General features: G+C 47.9%; 3 protein-coding genes across 15 annotated transcripts; 1 reads left to right on the forward strand and 2 right to left on the reverse strand.

The window, feature by feature from the left end:
* Positions 1-448: 448 nt before the first annotated feature.
* On the reverse strand, positions 449-4,083 carry LOC135935102 (casein kinase I). 2 transcript variants are annotated; one of them, XM_065477177.1, is made up of 3 exons: positions 3,177-4,083; positions 1,257-1,488; positions 449-895 (listed from the first exon to the last, which is right to left on the reverse strand). In XM_065477177.1, exons 1-3 carry the CDS (start codon positions 3,924-3,926, stop codon positions 885-887), a joined length of 993 nt encoding a protein of 330 aa, XP_065333249.1. In that variant the 5' UTR covers positions 3,927-4,083; the 3' UTR covers positions 449-884. The 2 variants fall into 2 exon arrangements, with proteins under 2 accessions (XP_065333249.1, XP_065333248.1); XM_065477176.1 differs by having other exon boundaries at positions 449-1,488; positions 3,177-4,082.
* Positions 4,084-4,761: 678 nt separating this feature from the next.
* On the forward strand, positions 4,762-16,282 carry sws (patatin like phospholipase domain containing sws). 12 transcript variants are annotated; one of them, XM_065477747.1, is made up of 24 exons: positions 4,765-5,086; positions 5,262-5,340; positions 5,396-5,726; positions 7,387-7,481; positions 7,541-7,782; positions 7,983-8,096; positions 8,161-8,448; positions 8,620-8,805; positions 8,858-9,072; positions 9,634-9,765; positions 9,822-9,945; positions 9,998-10,076; positions 10,126-10,256; positions 10,311-10,637; positions 11,174-11,512; positions 11,854-11,973; positions 12,043-12,229; positions 12,602-12,718; positions 13,754-13,870; positions 14,292-14,503; positions 14,907-14,996; positions 15,049-15,274; positions 15,763-15,999; positions 16,058-16,282. In XM_065477747.1, exons 1-24 carry the CDS (start codon positions 4,991-4,993, stop codon positions 16,060-16,062), a joined length of 4,089 nt encoding a protein of 1,362 aa, XP_065333819.1. In that variant the 5' UTR covers positions 4,765-4,990; the 3' UTR covers positions 16,063-16,282. The 12 variants fall into 12 exon arrangements, with proteins under 12 accessions (XP_065333825.1, XP_065333827.1, XP_065333818.1 ...); XM_065477749.1 differs by lacking the exon at positions 16,058-16,282 and having other exon boundaries at positions 8,161-8,245; positions 8,315-8,448; positions 15,763-16,051; XM_065477744.1 differs by lacking the exon at positions 16,058-16,282 and having other exon boundaries at positions 4,765-4,841; positions 4,908-5,086; positions 15,763-16,051.
* An 824-nt stretch (positions 16,283-17,106) lies between these two features.
* Positions 17,107-21,199, reverse strand: dos (daughter of sevenless). Its single transcript, XM_065479338.1, has 5 exons — positions 20,990-21,199; positions 20,810-20,935; positions 20,058-20,599; positions 18,725-19,463; positions 17,107-17,700 (listed from the first exon to the last, which is right to left on the reverse strand). Exons 1-5 carry the CDS (start codon positions 21,074-21,076, stop codon positions 17,458-17,460), a joined length of 1,737 nt encoding a protein of 578 aa, XP_065335410.1. The 5' UTR covers positions 21,077-21,199; the 3' UTR covers positions 17,107-17,457.
* Positions 21,200-21,346: the final 147 nt, after the last annotated feature.

Genomic DNA, 21,346 nt, shown 5'->3' on the forward strand with positions numbered 1-21,346 from the left:
TATTTTCGCTCGGCGGAGTACCACGGACGATCTGATTGGCAAAGAACAACGAATACCGCCGCCGGGCCAATCAGAGCCTCCGTGGTCCTCCGCCAAGGGAAAATAGATCCGCTCAAAACGGGAAATTCGTCTCAAAAAAGTGCAACAAGTCAGCCGCCTTGAAGCAAAATAACTTTCTTGGTCGAAATTTAAATAAAAATGGCTGCTTTGCTTAACGTTGACCACCTTTAAAATCAAATCCTGAGAGAAGTTTTTGAACAACTGTTGGTTCCCGCCGGTCAGAATCAGGAGACAGTCTGCAGCGTCCATTCAGAAGCGTCCAAAAAGGGGCGTGCTAAGAATTTCTTTGCCGCGAATTTTGTTCCATTTCCTTTAGCCTGACGTGCAATCTAGCGGACAAAACATTTTATTATTTTTTTCTGTTGGGTCGGAATAAAAGGCGCAGACATTTCAAGTAATTCTGGATTTATTTCATTTTCAAACATATAAAACGGCAATAATTAATTACATTACGAATTACCAGGTAATCTAAACTTAAACTTGCTTATTAGTCTAGCGGGACACGTGGATCGCGCGGGTCCCCGAGTTGTTTTAAACTTAGGGCGTAAGAATAACATAACATATTATCGTATGATCGTAATAATTACTCTTGTGTGTGTTTTAATTCGATTTATTCATCGCATCATCAGCATTTTAATATGCATTTATATATAAAGTTTTTAAGATTTATTTTCTCTCTGCCGTCGGCTCGACAGTCGACGCACCTCTGAACATTTACGATGGAAATCTGATTGGTGAGAAAGTCCACTGCTTCACTGAGAGTCCAAACTGTGCATTTTTGAGAGAGAGACAGACAGACGGGGGAAACTGATTCGATTTCCTTTCTACCGCCCACCTAAAAGCCAATGTAAAAAGACACAGCTTAGTCTCGGAGGAGAGAGCGGCGCGCGGGCGGCAAGCAGCACAACTTTGCTCCAAAGTCCTTCGCTCCCGTGCCAACACCCCGTTCAGCGGGGGTGTGCGCAAAGGAGCGGCGTCACACTAGACCTTTTGACGTCCGCCTAGTGCCGAAATTTGTGAATATTTTACTTTTTTTTTGTTTTTTGGTTTAAATGAAATCGGTTGATTGGATGGTGGATAAGCTGGTGGAGACACAAGGAGAGGTTGCGGTTGCTTGTTGCTCGTGCTGGCTGATTCTTTCTTTCTTTCTTTTCGCTTCTATCGCTCTTTGGCAGAGGCCTGTTTGGAGGGCTCACCTGAGGGCGGCACGCCCGAGGTACCGGCCGACGGGCCGCTGATGCCGTTGCCCGACGACGTCATCACCGCCTTCTGCTTCAGCATCGTCCAGTCGAACGTGTAGTCGTACTGGAAGCTCAGCGTGCGGAACAGGATGCGGAACAGCTGCCGCAAGTACATGTAGTCCGGCGCCTCCTCGAACCGCAGCCCGCGGCTGTAGTTCAGGTACATCGCGAACTCGGCAGGGAAGCCCTAATTGGAAAATATTCAAAATTAATACGATAAAATACAAATTCGGGGAGTTTAAGGGAAATTTACGTCATTTTTCTCTTTAAAGGACAAGATAAAGGCCGCCATTTTAAATTAATTTTCTCAATTCTTAATAAAATATTATGTAAAAAAATATAAAATCTTTAACGCCGCCATTTTGGATTTTAATTTTGAATAATTCGGTAATTTTCTTGATTTAAGGACCAAGAACTTCTAATGCAGACACCGGAAAAAATCTAAACTGAATTTTAAACATTCCAAGATGGCGGAATAGACAAAAATCTTAAGGAAGGCCGACATTTTGAGAATTTAAAACACGAAAATCGGAGAAATCAGCAAGAATTCTTTGTTCAGAGCATTCTCGACGCTCATTGGCTGACGCTGAACGCACGTCAACAGCTCCCGCGGTTGCCTAGCAACGCGTACAGTGAGTTGCGCGTTGTCAGCCAATGAGCGTCGAGGATTCTTCAAGCAGAAATGACAAAAAATTCTTAAGGAACGCGGTTATTTGAGAATTTAATTAAGAAATTGGTCATGGTTAAGCAAAGCAGCCATTTAGATTTAAATTTCGATCAAGAACGTTCTTTTGCTTCAAGACGGCCGACTTGTTGCACCTTTTGAGACGAATTTCCCGTTTTAAGCGGATCTATTTTCACTTGGCGGAGGAATAACGTAATTTTCGTGATTTAAAGACAAAGAACTTCAACTGAAAAAATCTAATCTGAATGTTAATTTAGTTTAAAATATTCCAAGATGTCTCGGAATAAACACAATTGAAAATAAAATTATTAAAAAACGCCGATTTCCTTCAAAATAGATTCTTCCTCGCATCAATATTATTGAAAGTGATTTTTAACGATTTTAAATGCAGTCAAGGAGCCATTATGATTTAAACTTTGCTTCAAAAACCTAATTATGCTTCAAGATGGAGGCCTTATTGCACTTAAGGAGACGAATTTCCTGTTTTGAGCAGATCTATTTTTGCTTGGCGGAGGACCACGGAGGCTCTGATTGTCCCGGCGGCGGAAAACGTCACATTTGGCCAATCAGAACGTCCGCGGTCCTCCGCTGAGCGAAAAAAGATCCTTTATTATTGCGAATTTCCACTCAGAGCCTGATTTTAAACCGCCATTTGAAAGAAATCATTAATATTTTCAGGTCGAAAGGGGATTTTCTCAAAATATTTTGTCAGTATTCAACTGAAAATATTATTAAAATAATGTTTGACATAATAATTCAAAATTCAGCCGATCAAAACAAAGAAAATCCAAAAGTGGCCCGATTTAAATTAATTTCCGGCCGTTTTGGACCTTTTAAAAAATATTCACAGTGGAGGCCCTTGAAGGGCGGCCGGTTCGAGATTAAAATCGAGTGTCGCGCCGGCTTTTAATTAGCTTTGAGAGCCTGTAAATTTGGAATTAGCGAGATTAGAAGAAGAATCGATTAGGAGGGAAAGCTGCGTTTTTTTCCGTCAGTTTGCGAGTGCGCGACCTTGGCGGCGCCGATCGCCAATCAAACTGGGTTACGGCACACTTAGATAACAAAAACAAAGCGACGACGCACTTGCCCGGATTAATTACCGAAAACATTAGGAAATAAATAAAAAATAATGTGTTATTGGGCAAGGTGACGTCACGATCACGGCGGGCAAGGGAATGACGTCAGCGAACCTTGCAGAGGACTTCGACCGGCGTGGACATCTTCTTCTCGCTGATCTTCTCGTACTTCTGCTTCTTGGTGGCGGCCTTGAGGCCCTGCCAGGGCAGCGAGCCGCGGTTGAAGTACATGAGGACGTAGCCGAGCGACTCCATGTCGTCGCGGCGGCTCTGCTCGATGCCGAGGTGCGCGTTGATGGACGCGTAGCGCGCCGTGCCCGTCAGGTTCTTGTCCTCGCGGTACATGATGTGCTGGCGGGTGCGCGAGTCGCGGAACTTCTTGGCCAGCCCGAAGTCGATGAGGAAGAGCTTGTTGCAGTGCCTGCCGATGCCCATGAGGAAGTTGTCCGGCTTGATGTCCCGGTGGATGAAGCTCTTGGTGTGCACGTACTCGATCCTGCCGATCATCTGGTCGGCCAGCATCAGCACCGTCTTGGTGGTGAAGCGGCGCGAGCAGAAGTTGAAGAGGTCCTCGAGCGACGGGCCCAGCAGGTCCATGACCAGCACGTTGAACTCGCGCTCCTGCCCGAACCAGCGGATGTGCGGGATGCCGATGCCGCCGTGCAGGATTTTGTACAGCTTCGACTCGTAGAGCAGCTGCGGGTGGCGGGCGCGCACCGACTCGAGCTTCACGGCCACCTCCTCGCCGTTCGTGATGTTGATGCCCAGGTAGATGTCGCCGAACGAACCGCTGCCGATCTTACGCACCAGCCGGTACTTGGCCCCCACGATGAACTCCTGCTTGCCCGACGTGACTGAAGACATGTTCAGGCCGCCGCTCCTACACCTGCATCCAGCTGCACCTCGCGAAAAAGCGGCCGATTCTCAGCACTCGCAATCGATAAACTCCCAACTACACACTCGCCATTTCCTTATTTAACAGCTGGCTTGCCAAGCTCCCGTCGACTGCTGCCTGCCAACCGAACCGCCTTCCACAACTAACAGTTCCACGCGATTTTCAAAACAAACTCGATCGATACAGTTGAAAATAATAAAATTCTTTCAAAATAAGTTATTAACTTAAGACTCCTCCCAATAAAACGTTTAATTCAAACCAACAATCGAATTAATTAAATGTTGCCAGGTTGGCAGCGTCGCGTTTGCGTTCACGGCCAGGCCCCCTTGGCGGCGCTAGCGTCGCTCTCTCACGACCGAGGTTCGAATCACGCCGCTTGGCTAATGGCCGTTCGAAATTCGCGCCACCTCCCACTTCCGCTGATCGCCGGAAGCCACCTAATTACGTCTGTTCTCATCGTCCCGGTTCACCGTCATCAGCGTAAAAAACGACTCTCGTTGCTGTTTTTCAAAAATTCTTAGCCGCAACGTCCAAGAAACCTGCAGAATTTAATAAAACGGGAAAAATAAAGGAAATTCGCAGATTTGTTTTGATGTCAAGAACCGATTTTTATTAAATTTCTGTCAACCCAACACATTGTAAAGCCCAGTATAACCGGAAAATTGTTATTAACCGGTAGTTTTTAACAACATTTACCGGTTTCAATATTACATAGCTGCTTAACATTCGCCCTACTTTCGTTTAAACCGGTTTCCATTCTGACCCAAACCGGTTTTCCTTGTTCGGCTCGCCTGTCAGCTGACGGGGTCGCTTCGACTGTCCGAGCGGCCGTCACTCAAAAATATTTATTATTGTTAGGCAAGAGGTGTGCTGTGGGTATGTATGTACGTGTGTGATTGTGCATTCGGTAGTGACGCAAGACAACCAACGATTCTCGGTGCTCGGTGCAGGATCAATCGGATTATGCCAAGTGCGCCGCTGGTGGCGAGCGTAAACACGACGAGGCGCACATGATCCGTTCTCCGTCGCAGTCATGAGCCGCCTCTGGGACCAGCTGTGGGCCGTCGCCGGCCCCGACGCCCTCAGGTCTTCCTGGAACGACTCGGCGGATTTCCTGCTGCAGAACAAGGTGCGTCACCGCCCCGCTGGCTCTGATTATGTCACGGGTTCAATAGGTGGCCGAGATATGTTATTCATCCATTTAACAGGTTGCCACCTATTGTAAGGTGTCCCCAGTGGCCTGGATAGGTCAACCTCCGATAATTTAATGTGGTTCTCAACTGTTTGTTGTCCAATTTTGGCAGGTGGGGCTGCTGTGGCTGTTGCTGCTGGCCGTGGTGGTGACGGTGACGACGCTGCTCGTGCGGAAATGGAAGAACAAAGGTATTAGCAAACACCCTGGCCCCTGGCCCTGAGGAGACCCTTTAATCGGACTCAGGTTTCGTTGCAGACCTGATCCCGGCCGAGGTGAAGGAGGTGCTGGGCGTGGGCGGCGGGCGGCCGCGCTTCCGCAAGCGGGACAAGGTGCTCTTCTACGGACGCAAGATGCTGCGCAAGGTGACCAGCATCTCTCGGCAGGTGCACAGCACGCAGGGCAAGCGCAAGAAGCTCATCAAGTTCGCAGGCCGATGGCTGCAGTTCAAGCGCGACGCCGTCCCGGCCCAACTCAAGGTGCTCGAGCCGCCCTCCGAGTACCTCGAGGAGGCCACCACCTCCGGACAGGACGACCGCGTCCCCCTCGACGCTCTCTACATCCTCCAGAGCATAAGGTGTGCACCCTTATCCTTATTTTTTTTTCAAAATGTCATTTTTTGCTCGGAAATTAACAAATAAATTTATTTTCAAATTTTTATGGCTGCCATTGGAATAATTTTGGCGATTTTAAAACGAAAAAATCGTTTTTTTATTTTAAAAAACCTGTACCTTTTTTGATGAGGTGAAAAACCTTTTTAAAACATCTTTACAATTTTTTATTTTTGGATAAAATCGATTTCGCGCCATTTTACTTCCAATTCGAGTCGAAATCAGGCTTTCAAAGTCGCATTTATATGGTTTAAATGACTTATCTTAATTATAACGGGTAATTCAAAAAATTCTTGGCACTTTTTTCGCCGTTTTAATAAAAAAAAACCAGTATTAAAGAGAGAATTAAAATATTACACAATTTAAATTCAAATGTGGCTGCCTGTAGAGATAAACTGCGCCGCAATTCGTTGAAATGAAAAATTCTTGGAGAAATTCGCTTTTTTCCGCGTCACCGATGTTTCAACGCGTTAATAAACGAATTATTCTCACCTTTTGAGGCTTGAAAAGATCGTTGTTTTGCTGAAAATAAAAATGACGGGAAATCTGAACGGCCAAAATTCGCAGCATTCATTTTTACAGACGAAAAATTCATTTGCGGGGATCTTGAAGAGGGGCGTAACTCCCAGAAAATTAAATAGGGGGAGTGGCAGTCATCATTACCCGCGGAAAACACGACATTTTAATTCTTGAACTGATCTGAACTCTAAACAAAAATATAAAAAAAAAATTATTAGCGGGAAATTCGAAAAATTCTTGGCTCTTATTTCGCCATTTTGGAATCAAAAAACAATATTTTAAGCTCAGAATTAAACAAAGTAGGTAAAATAGTACGCAATTAAAAATCAAAGATGGCCTCCTGAAGAGATGAACTGCGCAGAAATTCCTGAAATTCGTTGAAATGAAAAATTCTCGGAGATTTTCGCTTTAGATCGGGTCACTGAGGTTTCAACGCGGTAACAAATGAATTATTCTCACCTTTTGAGGCTTGAATAGTTCGTTATAGGCTAAAATTCGAAATGGCGGGAAATCTAAACGGCCAAAATTCGCAGCGAATAGAAAAGGGGGCGCGGCAGTCGTCATTTCCCGCGGGAAACAAGACATTTCAATTCTTGCAACGAAAGTTAATCGATTTTGACCTAAAATAGTCGGAAAATAGATTTGATTTCACCGTCTGACCCTTGAACAAAAATAAAATAATAAAAACTGCTGGTATTTGGTAAACGTCAAGCTTTTCTGTGAACAAATACAACTCTTTCTCAATTTTAAAAGCCAGTAAATATTTTTCCAGCTCTTAAAGTTATGTCAATCGAGTACGTAGCAGTGAAATAATTTCTATATGAGGGGTTGTGCGCGAGTGCAAATCGTTAATCACAACCCTTGACTCTGCACATGCGATTTGTTTTGCACGGTTTCGCGGAGCAAGGCCGCGACTCTGCGCACTTGCGAAATAATGTCAGCATTGAAACCGCGAGGAGAGCTGACGCAGCTAAAAGCACTCATCTCATTTGTTTTAATGCGCCTCGTTGTCATTATCAGACACTCAATTAGGAAAAACAATTATCTCAAAGCCAAATTTGGGTCGTGGACTCAATTGGATTGAAAAATGTCATGATGAAATTTCAGGGTGTTCGGACATTTCGAGAAGCCCGTCTTCCTGACGCTGTGCAAGCACGTGGAGGTGGTTCGTCTGCACGCCGGCTCGTACCTTTTCAAAATCGGTGCGGCTTTTAATTTCCATTATTTTAAATTTATTTCCCTAAATAATATTCTTCTGAAGGTGACCCGGACGAGAACGTGTACGTGGTGCAGGACGGGCTGCTGAATGTGTACATCACGGGCACTGACTCGACGACGCTGACCCTGAAGTACGTGAAGAAGGGCGAGAGCGTGACGTCGCTGCTCAGCTTCGTCGACGTGCTCGCCGGACACCCCAGCCCCTACAAAACCGTCTCCGCCAGGGCCATCGAGGACTCCATCGTCCTCAGGCTTCCAGTCAATGCCTTCCAAGAGGTCTTCGAGGTATCGGTTGGAACTACGGATGTGTTTTTTGGCGATATTTATTGATATTTTTCTGTAAATACACGATTTTAATAAATATCGTTCGACACCGGGCGATATATCGACATTTCCCTATCCTTTAACACGGTGCGATATCGATGTATCGCCCAGTATCATTTGACATTGGTTAAAAACGCAGTTTTCACGCCCGGAATTTTCAGGAATACCCTGACACGTTCATCAGGGTGATTCAGGTGATCATGGTGCGTCTGCAGCGGGTCACGTTCACGGCGCTTCACCAGCACCTCGGTCTCAGCGCCGAGCTAGTCAATCCGGTAAGACCTAAAAATCATTCCTCCGACCCTGAAATCTGGAATTTATTTTCCCATCTCTTCTCAGGGTCCGGCGCACCACCAGAAGCGGCGGACGAGTCCGTTTGTGACGTCGCCGTCCAAGAGCAGGCACTCGTGGGTGCAGGCGGAAGGTGAGCAGGCGCCGGAGGAACCGAGCTCGCTCTTCGAGGAACTCCGGCTAAAGGATTTTTTTCCCTCAGACACGATGGACGCCGAGTTCAGTCCCGAGGGCACGCAACCGGTGCCCATCGTGAGGCCGCGGACGCACAGGGCGGCCTCCTCGGCGCACACGCCCGACATGGTGCCGGAGCTCGACCCCACCATCTCGCCCCAGGTGCCTTTCCCCTCCCCTCCCCTCTCGTTATTCACTCAGAGCTAACCCTCAACTCAGCCTTCGCAGTGGCGCCTCATGCGGTTTCTTTTCGTAACTACTTTAATTTTTTTACTCACGAGGCACATTTTTTGCCGGGAGAATTTGGACAACGCCCCTTTTTGTTTGTTGCAGCCTCCCGACCTGACGCGCCGCCGCACGGTGCCCGATTTGAACGACGAGGACACCCTGATCGAGATCGCCACGGCTGCCTTCGTCAGGGAGCTCGGCCTCGACGACGCCACCGTGCTCCAGGGTGGAAAAGTTCAGCTCAGGGACGTGCCCGTCGGCACCCACCTCATGAAGGAAGACTCGCACAAGGTACCAAACATGCCCTGACCCTGAGACTCGAGAATTAACTAGTTTTTATTAGGACGTGGCGCTGATTTACGTTATCTCCGGCATGCTGACGGTGTCGCAAAAGAGCGCGGTGAACCCGCAGGAGGACGACGAGGTGTACATGTTCTCGGCGTCGCATGGCGAGGTCGTGGGTGGGCTGGCCGTCCTCACGGGCGAGCCCAGCTTCTTCACCATCAAAGCAAAACACTTTACTAGGATTGCTCTTTTATCAAAGAGCACTTTTTATAGGTCAGTATAATTATTATCGTTAAAAAATCGGATCTCAGGTCGGGGAACCCTGAGAAAGGTCATCAGGGTAGGCTAGGTTGAAGCGCAGACTGAAACCTATCTGACGAGGGGTCGTGGTTGATGGTGGGACGAACGGCCGAATTTAAACAAAAATAAAACCACTTTTATGTGAAGTCGGAAAAGCGTAAAAAATTAATTTTAATTTTTCTATGGGCGAGAAAAATCTGAAAATCGGTTTCCAGACCGGCAACGATCTTTAGCGTGTGATTCAGTAGGTAAAACTCTTTAAATTTGTTCCGTTTGGAAAAAATCTCAAATTTCGGATTTGTGACAGAAAATCACGTTTTTCAAAGTTCAAAAATTATCTAGTCCTAGTTTTTGACCGGATCTGCTCGTATTTGGTCTCAAAATGTTCACAGATAAATTCCGCGTTGATTTACTGTGCGGTTTGTCGAATTTTTTCCCCAATCGCGAAAAATTGCGATCACCGGAAGCCGGAAATTGTGTCTTTTAAATAATTTTATTAACACATTCAACGAATATTCCTGATTTTTTTTCCAGTATCATGCGAGAACGGCCGAAGGTCGTTCTGCACGTGGCCCGAACCGTGGTCCGCAGGCTGTCACCTTTCGTGAGACAGGTCGACTTCGCCCTGGACTGGGTCTTTCCCGAGAGTGGCCGCGCACTCTACAGGTTGGAATTCCCTGATTTAACTTCTGATTTATTTATTTATTTCTCGTGCTTTTTAGACAAGATAACGATTCTGACTGCACTTACGTGGTGCTGAGCGGGCGTCTTCGATCTGTGATCACGCACGCGAACGGCAAAAAGGAGCTGGTCGGCGAGTACGGCAAGGGCGACCTCGTCGGAATTGTTAGTTTCTTTCTTTTAAATTAAGGTTACAATTTATTTAATTAATTTTCAGGTCGAGATGGTGACCAAAACCAAGCGGAGCACCACCGTCATGGCTGTGAGAGACACCGAGCTTGCAAAATTGCCTGAAGGTTCGAAGACGTAGCCGAAAATGTGGTTTCTATTAAAATTAAATTTCAGGTCTCTTCAACGCGATCAAACTGCGCTTCCCGATCGTGGTGACGCGGCTGATCAGTTTGCTCGGCCACCGCATCCTTGGCTCCTGGCAGAAACCCTCCATCGGCCGTGCCATCGATTCCAGGCCAACTCAGGTAATTTTTTCGCTTATAAATCAACCTTTTAACCCCAGAAATTTAATTTTCCAGGTGAATTTGTCCACGGTGGCGGTGGTGGGTAGTTCGGACGACGTGCCGCTGACGGCGTTCTCGCACGAGCTGTTCCACGCGCTGGCGGCGACCGGCCACTGTCTGCGGCTGACGTCGGAATCGATCCGCAAGTCGCAGGGCATGTCCATCCTCGACCCGAACAACGAGTACCGGCTGACGTCGTGGCTGGCCCAGCAGGAGGACCAGCACCGCATCGTGCTCTACCAGTGCGACACCTCCATGTCCGCCTGGAGCCAGCGCTGCATCAGACAGGCCGATTGCGTCCTCATCGTCGGACTCTTCGAACGCGGACCCAACGTCGGAAAGGTCAGTTGATCGCCATTTTTAAAACTTCGGCGCAATTCCTCACGGGGAGACGCCTTGATATGGATTTTTACAAAGGAGTGCAAGCCATTTCCTAAACAAATTTAATGCGGCAGCCATTTTTTGAAAATGGAGGAGGGAAAATTATTAAGAACGCTTTTTGGAATTTTAAAAATTAAAATGCGAGATCTTGCATTTTTATTAGATATTTGAATAACATAAAACTCAAACAGATATACTATCGCCACCATTTTAAACCATCTTAGAGGATTTATTTGGCTTCAAAGCTATTTAAAAATGGCGGAAGAAAGATTCATGTACGAAAACCTTAATTCGCCGCCATCTTGAACCAGCTGATAGGAAAAAATTGGCTACGACGCCATTTAAAAATGGCGGAAGCAAGAATTCTTAACGAAATCCTTGATTCGCCGCCATTTTGAATAATCTTAAAGGAAAAATTGCCGAAATAAATTTAAAAATGGCGGCTCCTTTAAAGGATTTTCCTTCATTTTTCTATTTTGTTTTCAATTTTCATCCAGATGGAAAAGGAGGTTGAGCGTCTGGGCATGCGGACGCAGAAGGAGCTGGTGCTGCTGCATCGAGAAGGCAGCGCCAAGCCGAAGAACACGGTCGAATGGCTGAACAACCGCACCTGGATATCGCAGCACCACCACCTCATCTGCCCAAAACGCATGTTCTCGAAGCGATCGCAGAACCAAATCGCGGAATTGTACAGCAAACTCATGCTGACGCCGCCGGACATCCACTCGGACTTTTCGCGGCTGGCGCGCTGGCTGACGGGCACCTCGGTCGGCCTCGTGCTCGGCGGCGGCGGCGCCAGGGGCGCCGCACACGTCGGCATGATCAAGGCCATTTTGGTGAGACAAACAATTCGATTTTTCACAAGAATTCTTTGTACGAAAATTCTTCTGTCAACTCAACTGTTCCCACGGTTGCTTAGCAACAGCTCAAATTGCGCGGGAACGAGAATTTTATAAACAAAGAATTCTTGCCGCTTTCTTTGTTTTTTTTCCACAAGAATTCTCTGCACGAAAATTCGTCGACGCTGATTGGCTGTTGTACGCGCATGACAGATTCCCCGGCGCATTTAAGCAAGGGTTCCTGACGCATGCGGGTACATCAAGAATTCTTGGAGCAAAGAATTTTAGCGAAATTATCCTTTTCAAGTGAGACAAGAGGAAATTATTTCAAATTGCAGGAGGCCGGCATTCCGATCGACATGGTCGGGGGCGTGTCCATCGGCGCCTTCATGGGCGGGCTCTGGTGCCTGGAGAGGGACATCGTCACCATGACCCAGAAGGCCAGGGAGTGGTCCAAGGTAATTAAAAAGAATAATTCAAGATGGCGGCTCTTGGGGCCGAATTAACCGCGTTAAATTGTTCTGCAGAAAATGACGAGCTGGTTCAAGCAGCTGCTGGACCTGACCTACCCTGCGACCTCCATGTTCACGGGCAGCGTGTTCAATCAGACGATCCGCGACACGTTCGGCGAGACGCTGATCGAGGATCTGTGGATCCCGTACTTCACGGTCACGACGGACATCTCGGCGAGCGCGCCGCGCATCCACACCCACGGTCTGATAAATACAACTTTACAAACGCTTTCTCTTTCTTTCTTTATCTCTCTCTCTCGACAACTCTGAAGGCTATTATCCCCGACGACGCGACCCTCACGCTTCACACCCTGCTAATTTTCACTTCCACCCGCCGGACCGCTTCGAAGCTTTCAAATCTCCCTTCTTAAAATTCAAAATGGCGCCCCCTGCCATTTTGAATCTTTCTTTCAAAGCTGCGAAACTGTCCGGCGAGGCGAGTAGCATGCGCCTCTCCCGAAAGCATTAATTCTTTTATCAAGTCTGCGGTGAATGGACGGGGTTGTTTTGCATCCAAAAGACTGAATTGAAGGGGTGTGCTGTGTGTATGCTGACGCGGCGGTTTGCTTGTCAGGATCGTTGTGGCGTTACATTCGGGCGTCCATGTCCCTTTCCGGCTACATGCCGCCCCTGTGTGACCCCACCGATGGCCACCTGCTGCTCGACGGAGGGTACGTCAACAACCTGCCAGGTAATTTGACTCTCTCTGCAATTAATATTAAGAAAATGGGTCCTAAAATTGCATCTCTCTCTCTCTCTCGGCTGCAAGTCGGTTCGTTTGATGATGGCGTGAATGCGTGTGCATGTCCACATTTTTGGTTTAAAATCTTTCTTTTTCTTCGCGCTCACACTCTCTCTTTCAACTTTAGAGTAGAGCGGCGACTTGCTCGGTGTGTTTCCTCATTTCTTTTAGCTGTTGTTTGCTCTAAATTGGATTGGTTTGGAATTAGAACACGTGCTTTTGGCGCCAAAAAATATTCGCGCGCTAGAGAAAGCCGGAATTTTCCGCTTACCTTGATCAATCGATGAATAATCGAAGAAACATGTGAAAAGGTCGATTTAATTGCGGAAGTAAACACGCAAATCGGATAATTAAGCTAAAATTCTTTGCTCCAAAAATTCTCGACATACGCGCATGCGTCAGGAACCCCCGCTTAAATGCGCGGGAGATTCTGTCATCCGTACAACAGCCAATCAGCCGAATCAGCGTCTAGGAATTTCCGTGCAGAGAATTCTTGTGCAAAACCTTTGCCTGTAAAGTTCTCGACGCTGATTGGCTGACGCGACAACCTCCCTCTCAATCTGTTATTGCTAAGCAACCGCGGGAATAGTTGACAATCGGGTTGCGTCAGAGAATTTTCGTTCAAAGAATTCTTGAGAAAAATCGAAGAAAACAGCAAGAATTCTTTGTTTATAAAATTCTCGACGCTGATTGGCTGACGCTGAATTTTCGTGCAAAGAATTCTTGCTGCCTGTCTCTCTCTCCCCACTTCTAATTTTCGAAAAATGGCGCCAAACACGCGTGTTTGAAGAAATGTGCCTGCTGAAAGCCGAAACTGGATTTGAAATGCGCGAGGAAACGCACTGTTGCAAGCGAGTCGCCGAGGTGGTAGTCTTGTCTGTCTGTCCTCGCAAGGTCGCCGCGCATAATAGACTTCAGGTGGTGCAAAAAGAGGAAAATTTACGAACGAAAAGCGAGTAGTTGTCTGACTCTTGGTGCCGACAGGCGTGCTTTGGAGGTACTGCCGCGCCAGCATGTCGGTGGCGGGCATTTTCCCGCCCGTTTGCGACCCGCACGACGGGCACTTGCTCATCGACGGGTGTTACGTCAACAACGTGCCAGGTAACCCATCAAACACCAAAAATGAGACACGCAGACATAAATTCAATTCAATATTATTCACATACTCGCTTTTGCTCTCCCGTTCGACTTGTGAGGATTAAGCGCGGTCGAGGTCGGCCATTAAAGAAATACAAAAATGGAGGCAACATTCGCACCTCGACCGTCCTTAGTGTGGATGACTCGAGGCAATTTTAGAACCCATGCTTTTGTTCCCCCTGTAAAATAACAACACGCCTTTCGAATTGGGCCTAAATTTAAATAATTTATTGGAACATGAAAATGGCGGCTGCTCGCGTCCTTTAAGAAGCGACTGTTGCGCCTGCCGCCCAATTCGAGGACCCTCTAACAAAAATGCACAGTCATATTCCCGTACTTTCGGCCGGTACTTTAGGCATTTTTGTGTTTCTTTTCGTGTTCAAAGCGGACGTGATGCGCAGCCAAGGTGCGAGGCACATCCTGGCCATCGACGTGGGCTCGCAGGACGACAAGGACCTGACCAACTACGGCGACACGCTCTCAGGCTGGTGGCTGCTGTGGAAGCGCTGGAATCCCTTCACCTCGCCCGTCCGCGTGCCGAACCTGCCAGACATCCAGACGCGACTCGCCTACGTCTCCTGCGTCCGACAACTCGAGGTGACAGCAAAATTCTTCCTGCCACGCCCATTTTAATGGAAATTCGGAAAATTCTTTCACTCTCCCGCATTTTTTTGACTTAATTTTATCCGTTTTACACAAAAAACGATATTCATTTGTTTTTCTTTGCTGAAAAATTGTAGCTGACACGCCCCTTGCTCCAATTTCGCGCGCCTGGTGTTGGTCCCCTGGTTGATTTTACATTAAATCGAAGAATTTTAAACTGCCACGCCCATTTTAACGTGAATTCTTTAAGTCTCCCGCCTTTTTTCGCCACACAGACTCTGTTTTTGACTAATTTATAACGATTTACATAAAAAACGACGATGTTTTGTTTTTATTTCCTAACAAATTCAACGACCACGCCCCCATTTTTAATTACCGACCGTTATATCCAATTCAGGAGGTGAAAACGAGCGACTACTGCGAGTACATCCGGCCGCCGATCGACAAGTACAAAACGCTGCAGTTCGGCAGCTTCGACGAGATCAAGGTTCGTCCTTTTTGCCTTGCCCTGAAGGTCGTGTGACTGGAAGGTTTTGCAGGACGTGGGCTTCCTGTGCGGGAAGACGTATTTCGCGGGCCTGCTGAAGGCGGGCAGCACGCTGCCGTACACCAACAGCCGGGCCGAGGAGATCGCGCCGTGCGCTCTGAGCGCGGTGCTGAGCAGCCGCACCCTGATCCGGAGGACGATGCCGGACGCCTCGCCGCACTACACCTTCACCGACCTGGCGCAGATGGTGTGCAAGGAGCCGAAATACGTGGACGAAGGTCTCTTAAAATTCATTAGTTTGTAAAAAACCGCTATTTTCATGATGCAATGCGAAAGTTTGGGATAATTGATGCTAAATTAAAATTGCGCATGCGTCAAGTCAGTCAAGTGTCTTGTTTCTAGTAAAGCAGCGCTTTCTAGGCCCCCTAGCGAGCATTACTCTAAAGAGAGGAGTTCTAAGAGGAGTGTAAGTTAAGGAGTAGTAGAGTATCAGCTGTGATGCCATTGTCGCATGCTAGTATCTACTCTCCTTTCCTTACACTCGAGTGATGCTCGCTGGGGGGCCTAGAGAGCCGGCGCATCTGATTGGTCGCCGTGCTGCTTTGCTACGAAACAGTAATTGACGCATGCGCCGTTTGCTTGCAAGCTTGAAAAATCATTTCGGCGAAGGGTTCTCGCTCGCAGCCACCGCGCTTTCTGCTTAGTCCATTGGTTTTTTTTATTTTATTTTATTAAATTGAATTTTGGTGCTGCGATGGATCGGAAGGCCGGGTGGAGTCGCCAGGTGAGCGCAGCGGACTGCTTCAACGCTTTCTTCTCAAACTTGCAGAGTCGTCGAGCGAGGAGGACTACTACGAGGACGACGACGACGACGAGGACGACACGGACCAGGAGGCGCAGGTGGGCGGCTACGTGTCCGAGCCGACGGTCGGCACCAGCATGCGCCAGCCCAAGCAGAAGGGCTACTCGCTGTCCGACAACGAGCTCGACGACGCGCGCATTGGTAGAATCGATTTAACAGACGTCTCCTACGTCTAAAACCGAGGCTGTGTGTTGCACAGATTGAGCCGCTGATGCTGCACCGCAACTCTCAAGACTGTACTCCGAGATTCGAGGCCCAAGCGGGAGCGGACACGCCCCCCCCCCTCCACAAGACCACAAGAGAGTCTCGTGCTAAAGACAAGTGTGATACACGCGATATAGTCAACGTTTGGTTCCTCCATTTTATTTGTTGCACGGATTGTTAGCCAAAGAATAAAGAAAATTATGCGTTGTTTCAGTATAAATATATTTATCGTGTATTTTACCTCTGATATTTAAGTTTTACTTCAGATCGAGTCGAAATCACGCTTTCAAAGACGTATTTTATGGATAAAATAAATTAACGTAATATTGGCGGGGAATAAAAAAAATTCTTGGAGCGTTTTTCGCCATTTTGATATAAAAAAATGATATTTAAAATCAAGAATTAAAATACTATGTGTGAAACTAACGTAAAATTTAGGCAAAATTAAAACTGCGCATGCGTCAATTACTGTTTCATAGTAAGCAGCGCGTCGACCAATCAGATGCGCCGGCTCTCTAGGTAGGAACGTGACGACCGCTTCCATACTGGAGTGTGAGGAAAGGAGAGCAGATACTAGCAGGTGACAACGGCATCAGAGCTGATACTCTACTACTCCTTAACTTACACTCCTATTAGAGCTCTTTACAGTGATGCTCGCTAGGGGGCCTAGAGAGCCGGCGCTTCGCTGCTTACTACAAAATACGACACTTCTTGACGCAATTAAAAATCAAAGATGGCCGCCTGAAGAGATGAAATGAAAAATTCTTGGAGAATTTCGCTTTTTACTGAGTCACTGATGTTTCAACACAGTAACAGAGGAATTATTATCACCTTTTGAGGCTTAGTTGTTTTGCTAAAATTCAAAATGGCGGGCTATCCAAATCCAAACGGCTAAAATTCGCAGCATTCATTTTTGGACAACTTCACTGGCGGGGCCCATATAGATGGAAAAAACATCTGACGGGAAATTCAAAAAATTCTTGGCGTGCTAATTGCGAACGACAGGAAAATAAAAGCATTGTTTCAGTATAAAATATATTCATCGTATATTTATTATATAGATATATTTATTTATGCATAGAAGTTAGTTAATCTTTAGACACGTCTAATATTATGCTGAATATCGCGACTCGCTGCGATTGTGAGGGCAGCGAATCCTTGATCACCAGGGGACATGGCGAACGAAGCTTCCTTCCACTTTATTTAATCAGATACCAGACACTTAAATTACATAAATTATTTCAATTTGTTCGCTGTCCGGCATTTCGTCCGATACTTGGAGTTCAAAAAGCAAACCTAAGAAATCGGTTAAGCTAAGAAGTGGTCGCAGCGTTCGTTCAGCGAAGAAGACAAGGCACAGAATTTTAGTTTTCAGTAGCGAGATGCGACGAGTGTTCAATGAGGCAGCTGGCGCAGGCTCTCCACTTCCTTGCGCGTGCGGTTGAAGGCCTGTGTCTTCACAAAGTCGACCGTGTTGTAAATGGTCGGCGGGCCGAGCGACAGAGTGCTTTTGCTCGGCTGCCGACTCGCCAGTCCGCCGCTCGCGCCGCCCATCTCCAGGTCCAGGTCCAGGTACTTCAGCTTGTCCAGACCCTTGCTCGACGGCACGAATTTGTTGTTCACGATGTGAAAAAAGTTCTGAAATTAACATTTTTCATTAGTTAAGGAAGCAAAAGCGTTAAAAGTTGGTTAAATTGCGAATAAACACTAGAAAATCGAAGAAAGCAGCAAGAATTCTTCGTTTTTAAAATTCGTCGACGCTGATTGGCTGACGCTTAACGCTCCCGCGCATTTTGAGCAGTTGCTAGGCACCCGTGGGAACTGTTTACAAGTGCGTTGCGTCAGCCAATCAGCGTCGAGGAATTTTTCAGCAGAGAATTCTTGTGAAAAATCAAAGATTGGCAAGAATTCTTTGTTTCAAAAATTCTCAGCGCTGATTGGCTAACACAAAACGCTCCCGCTCAATTTGAATTGTTGCTAGGCAACCGTGGGGACCGTTAAAAATCGCGATGCGTCAGCCAATCAGCGGTGGCGAATTTCTGTGCCGAAAATTCTTGGGAAAAATTCGAAAAATCGAAGAAAGCAGCAAGAATTCTCGACGTTGTCGCGCATTCGTCAGGAACTCCCGCTCAAATGCGCGAGACGAGATTCTGTCATGCGCGTACAACAGCCATTCAGCGTCAAAGATTTTTCGTGCAGAGAATTCTTGTGAAAATTCTTTGTTTATAAAATTCTCGACGCAAAACGCTCCCGCGTGTTTTGAGCAGTTGCTAAGCAACCGTGGGAACAGTCAACAATCGCGCTGCGCCAACCAATCAGCGTTGAGTATTTTATAAACAAAGAATTCTTGCTGTTTTCTTCCGTTTTTGTGTTTAAAATAAGAGTTAAATCAGATTTTAATTAATTTACGGCAGGGTAAATCGACAGATTAATTAAGAAATGATCAGGCAACTGGATTCCCGCTAATCAGTAGCAGGATGGTTTTGCATGGGGTTCTTTTGACGGCAAAATTCTTTGCTCAAAAAATAAATCGACGTTGGAAGGCACCAGGTTTTCTTTTTCGAGTTTAATTATCTCTCAATGAGGTTTCTTTTACATTAATTTATATAATGTTACATCGAGATGATTTAATTTCAAAGCGAGCTTTATTATTTTTATTTACCTGCTCTTCGTCGGATTCTTCAGAGCACGAGTTTCCGTGGAAAAAAGCGCCGACAGGTCCGAACGTGCCGGGGGGCGTGGGGCTGGGGGCGGCCCTCTGCCTCCGCTGGCGGCCCTCAGCGCCCCTCTGGGTCGGCGGGGCGGCCAGGGTGAAAGCTTGCTCGTCGGGGCTGTCAGGGGCGTTTCGCCGCCTCGGCTTGAGGGCACGGTCGACGCAGGGGGCGGGCGAGGGGCTTGGCTCGCTCCTGCGGGGCTTGAGGTCGCGGTGCACCGAGGGCGGGGGCGGCGGACTGCCCAGCTCTTCAGAGTCGTCCTCGGAGCGCGGCGTGCCGGGCTCCTCCGAGGTCTCGTGCACCTCGAACTGGAAGACGGTGCCGGTGGCCGTCGAGGACGAGGAGGACGTCGTGGCCGCCGCGTTCGAGTAGCAGTTGCGGCCGGCGGCTGGGTGCTGCCGCGGAAAGTCGTACATCTCGTCCAGGCAGTCGGGGCTGCGCGGCGCCGGACGCGTCGGCGCGCTCGCCCGGTTCTCCAGCACGCTCTCGATGTTCAGGTAGCTGTGCACCTCGGCCAGGTGCGACGGCTTCGGTGGGCGTGGCGGCGCCGACACCTCCTCGCCGCCGCCGCCGTTGCCGCCCCCGATCGCCCTGCTGAAGCGCTGAGCGGCCACCAGAGAGCCCAGCTCCGCAGAACTCGGCTGCTCTTCTGTCGTTGACGCCTCCGAGCTCTCAGACGCCCGTTTTCTGCACCAAGAAAAAAAAACAGCATTAAAGGACACGTCAAGGGCCGCCATCTTGGATTTATAAAAATTGCAACAAACATTTTAAGAACGTGTGGGACAATTGGATAGGTTGAAAACACCGAAAGGAAGACCTAAATGGCGGAATTCAGGCCTGGAATCTAAGGACACGTCAATTGGTCGCCATCTTGGATTCGAAATTTGGCGCCAAGCACTTTTCCAAGCGTTCTTCCACAAACAACAGCTCGAAATTTTTAAATATAAACAGTTTTTACTAGTTTGGAGTCTACACGCCGCCATTTTGTATTTTTCCTTTAAAGTAAATTAATTTGTTAAGCTGTAACTTGTTCATTTTTGGCCTTTAGGAGACATTTCAACAAACCACCACCTCTAATGACGTTAAAAATTAAATTCTTGGCCACCTTTTAAATTTTAAAAAATATATGGCCTTTAAAATGCCACCATTTTGATCTTTATCTTGAACCTTTATACAAAATTTTGTATCACACCAAAAAATAAAATTCAAAATGGCGGATGTCCCAGGCCTTTAAGATACCAAGTGGAAGATTCCTTTAAAGTCGAAATAAAAAATACGTACAAGCTGAGTTCGGAGACGCTGTCCCTGGGGAAGGTGTTCCAGTTGACAGAGGGCGCCCTGGCGACGTCCCAGGTGAAGACGTCGTCGTCTGCCTGCGCGAGGGAAACGGGGGCAGCGAGGGTGCGCGGTTGGTCGTAGAAGTCATCGACAGGGTGCGGCGCGTCAAAGAGGCGCGTCGGCTTCTGGCCCCTGGAAGTCATTGAAGCGACCTGGGCCTCGAGTTGTTTGGTCAGCACGCCAGGTGGCGGCTGCCCTGAGTAGCACTCGCTGATGAAAATGTATGGCGTCGACCCTGAGCTCTGAGAGGGCGGCTCAGGGTCGGTCAGGGGCGGGAACGAGAGCTCCTCCACCTCCACGGAGCCGAAGGTGGCGTCCATCTCGGCCCGGAGGCCGCACACTCGGCACACGCACTCCACCCACTTGTCCATCTCGACCTTCGAGTCCGCCGCCAGGTAGTACGTCCGTCGCGGCGTCTTCAGGTCGAACAGGTTCTCCCGGCACTTGACCCGCAGGTGCGCCGGACTCTCGATTCCAGCGTCAACCTGAGGAAAAATCGATTAAATGGTCGTATTACAGATCATGGCCACCTTTACGGCTAGAATTGGTCGTAAAACGGATCGTGGCCACTCTTAAATGGTCAAATTGTAGTTGGGGACTACTTTTTTGGCGGTAAATAACGTATTTGGAAGCAAGAATTTTGAAATATCGGTTGCTTTACAGAACCCGACCACTTTAAAGAGAAAAATTCGCACCTGCTCGCATTGGTCCAGGTCGATGCGGCCCTTGAGTTTGAGGCACTTCTTGTCCGTGTAATACTCGAGCCAGTACTGTGCGGGCAGGTCGCCCTGTCGCAGCACGAACCAGCGGCGCCGCCACCTCTGCAAAAGAATTCGGGTGAAATTGCGTTGCCTTTTCAACGGAAACGAACTCACGCTGACGGCGCGCCACAGGCGCTGCGTCGGCGGCGACTTGGTCAGCCATCCCTCGTGCACGATCTCGTTCGAGTGCCGCTTGGACATTGTCCTGCCTCCGTGCGGCCCAGTGCGTGGTCTCAGTCTCGCAATTTTTCACTTGTTGTTCGCCTCTAAAAGTCAAACACTCGCCATTGACATTGCGCTGCCTCGGGCTGCCTGCTGATGCCTCCCACCAACCGACCGCTCCCTCGCCGCCATCTTAAAAACGGCGGTGAATTCGAAATCCGTATTACATTGATGTTAATTTTAAAACCAAGATGGCGGGGGCTCCGCTCTGACTGGTTTTAAACTCTATGATTGATCAACAACGCTGCT

Source organism: Cloeon dipterum, chromosome 2 (genome assembly GCF_949628265.1).
Source record: "Cloeon dipterum chromosome 2, ieCloDipt1.1, whole genome shotgun sequence".
Lineage (NCBI taxonomy): Eukaryota > Metazoa > Arthropoda > Insecta > Ephemeroptera > Baetidae > Cloeon > Cloeon dipterum.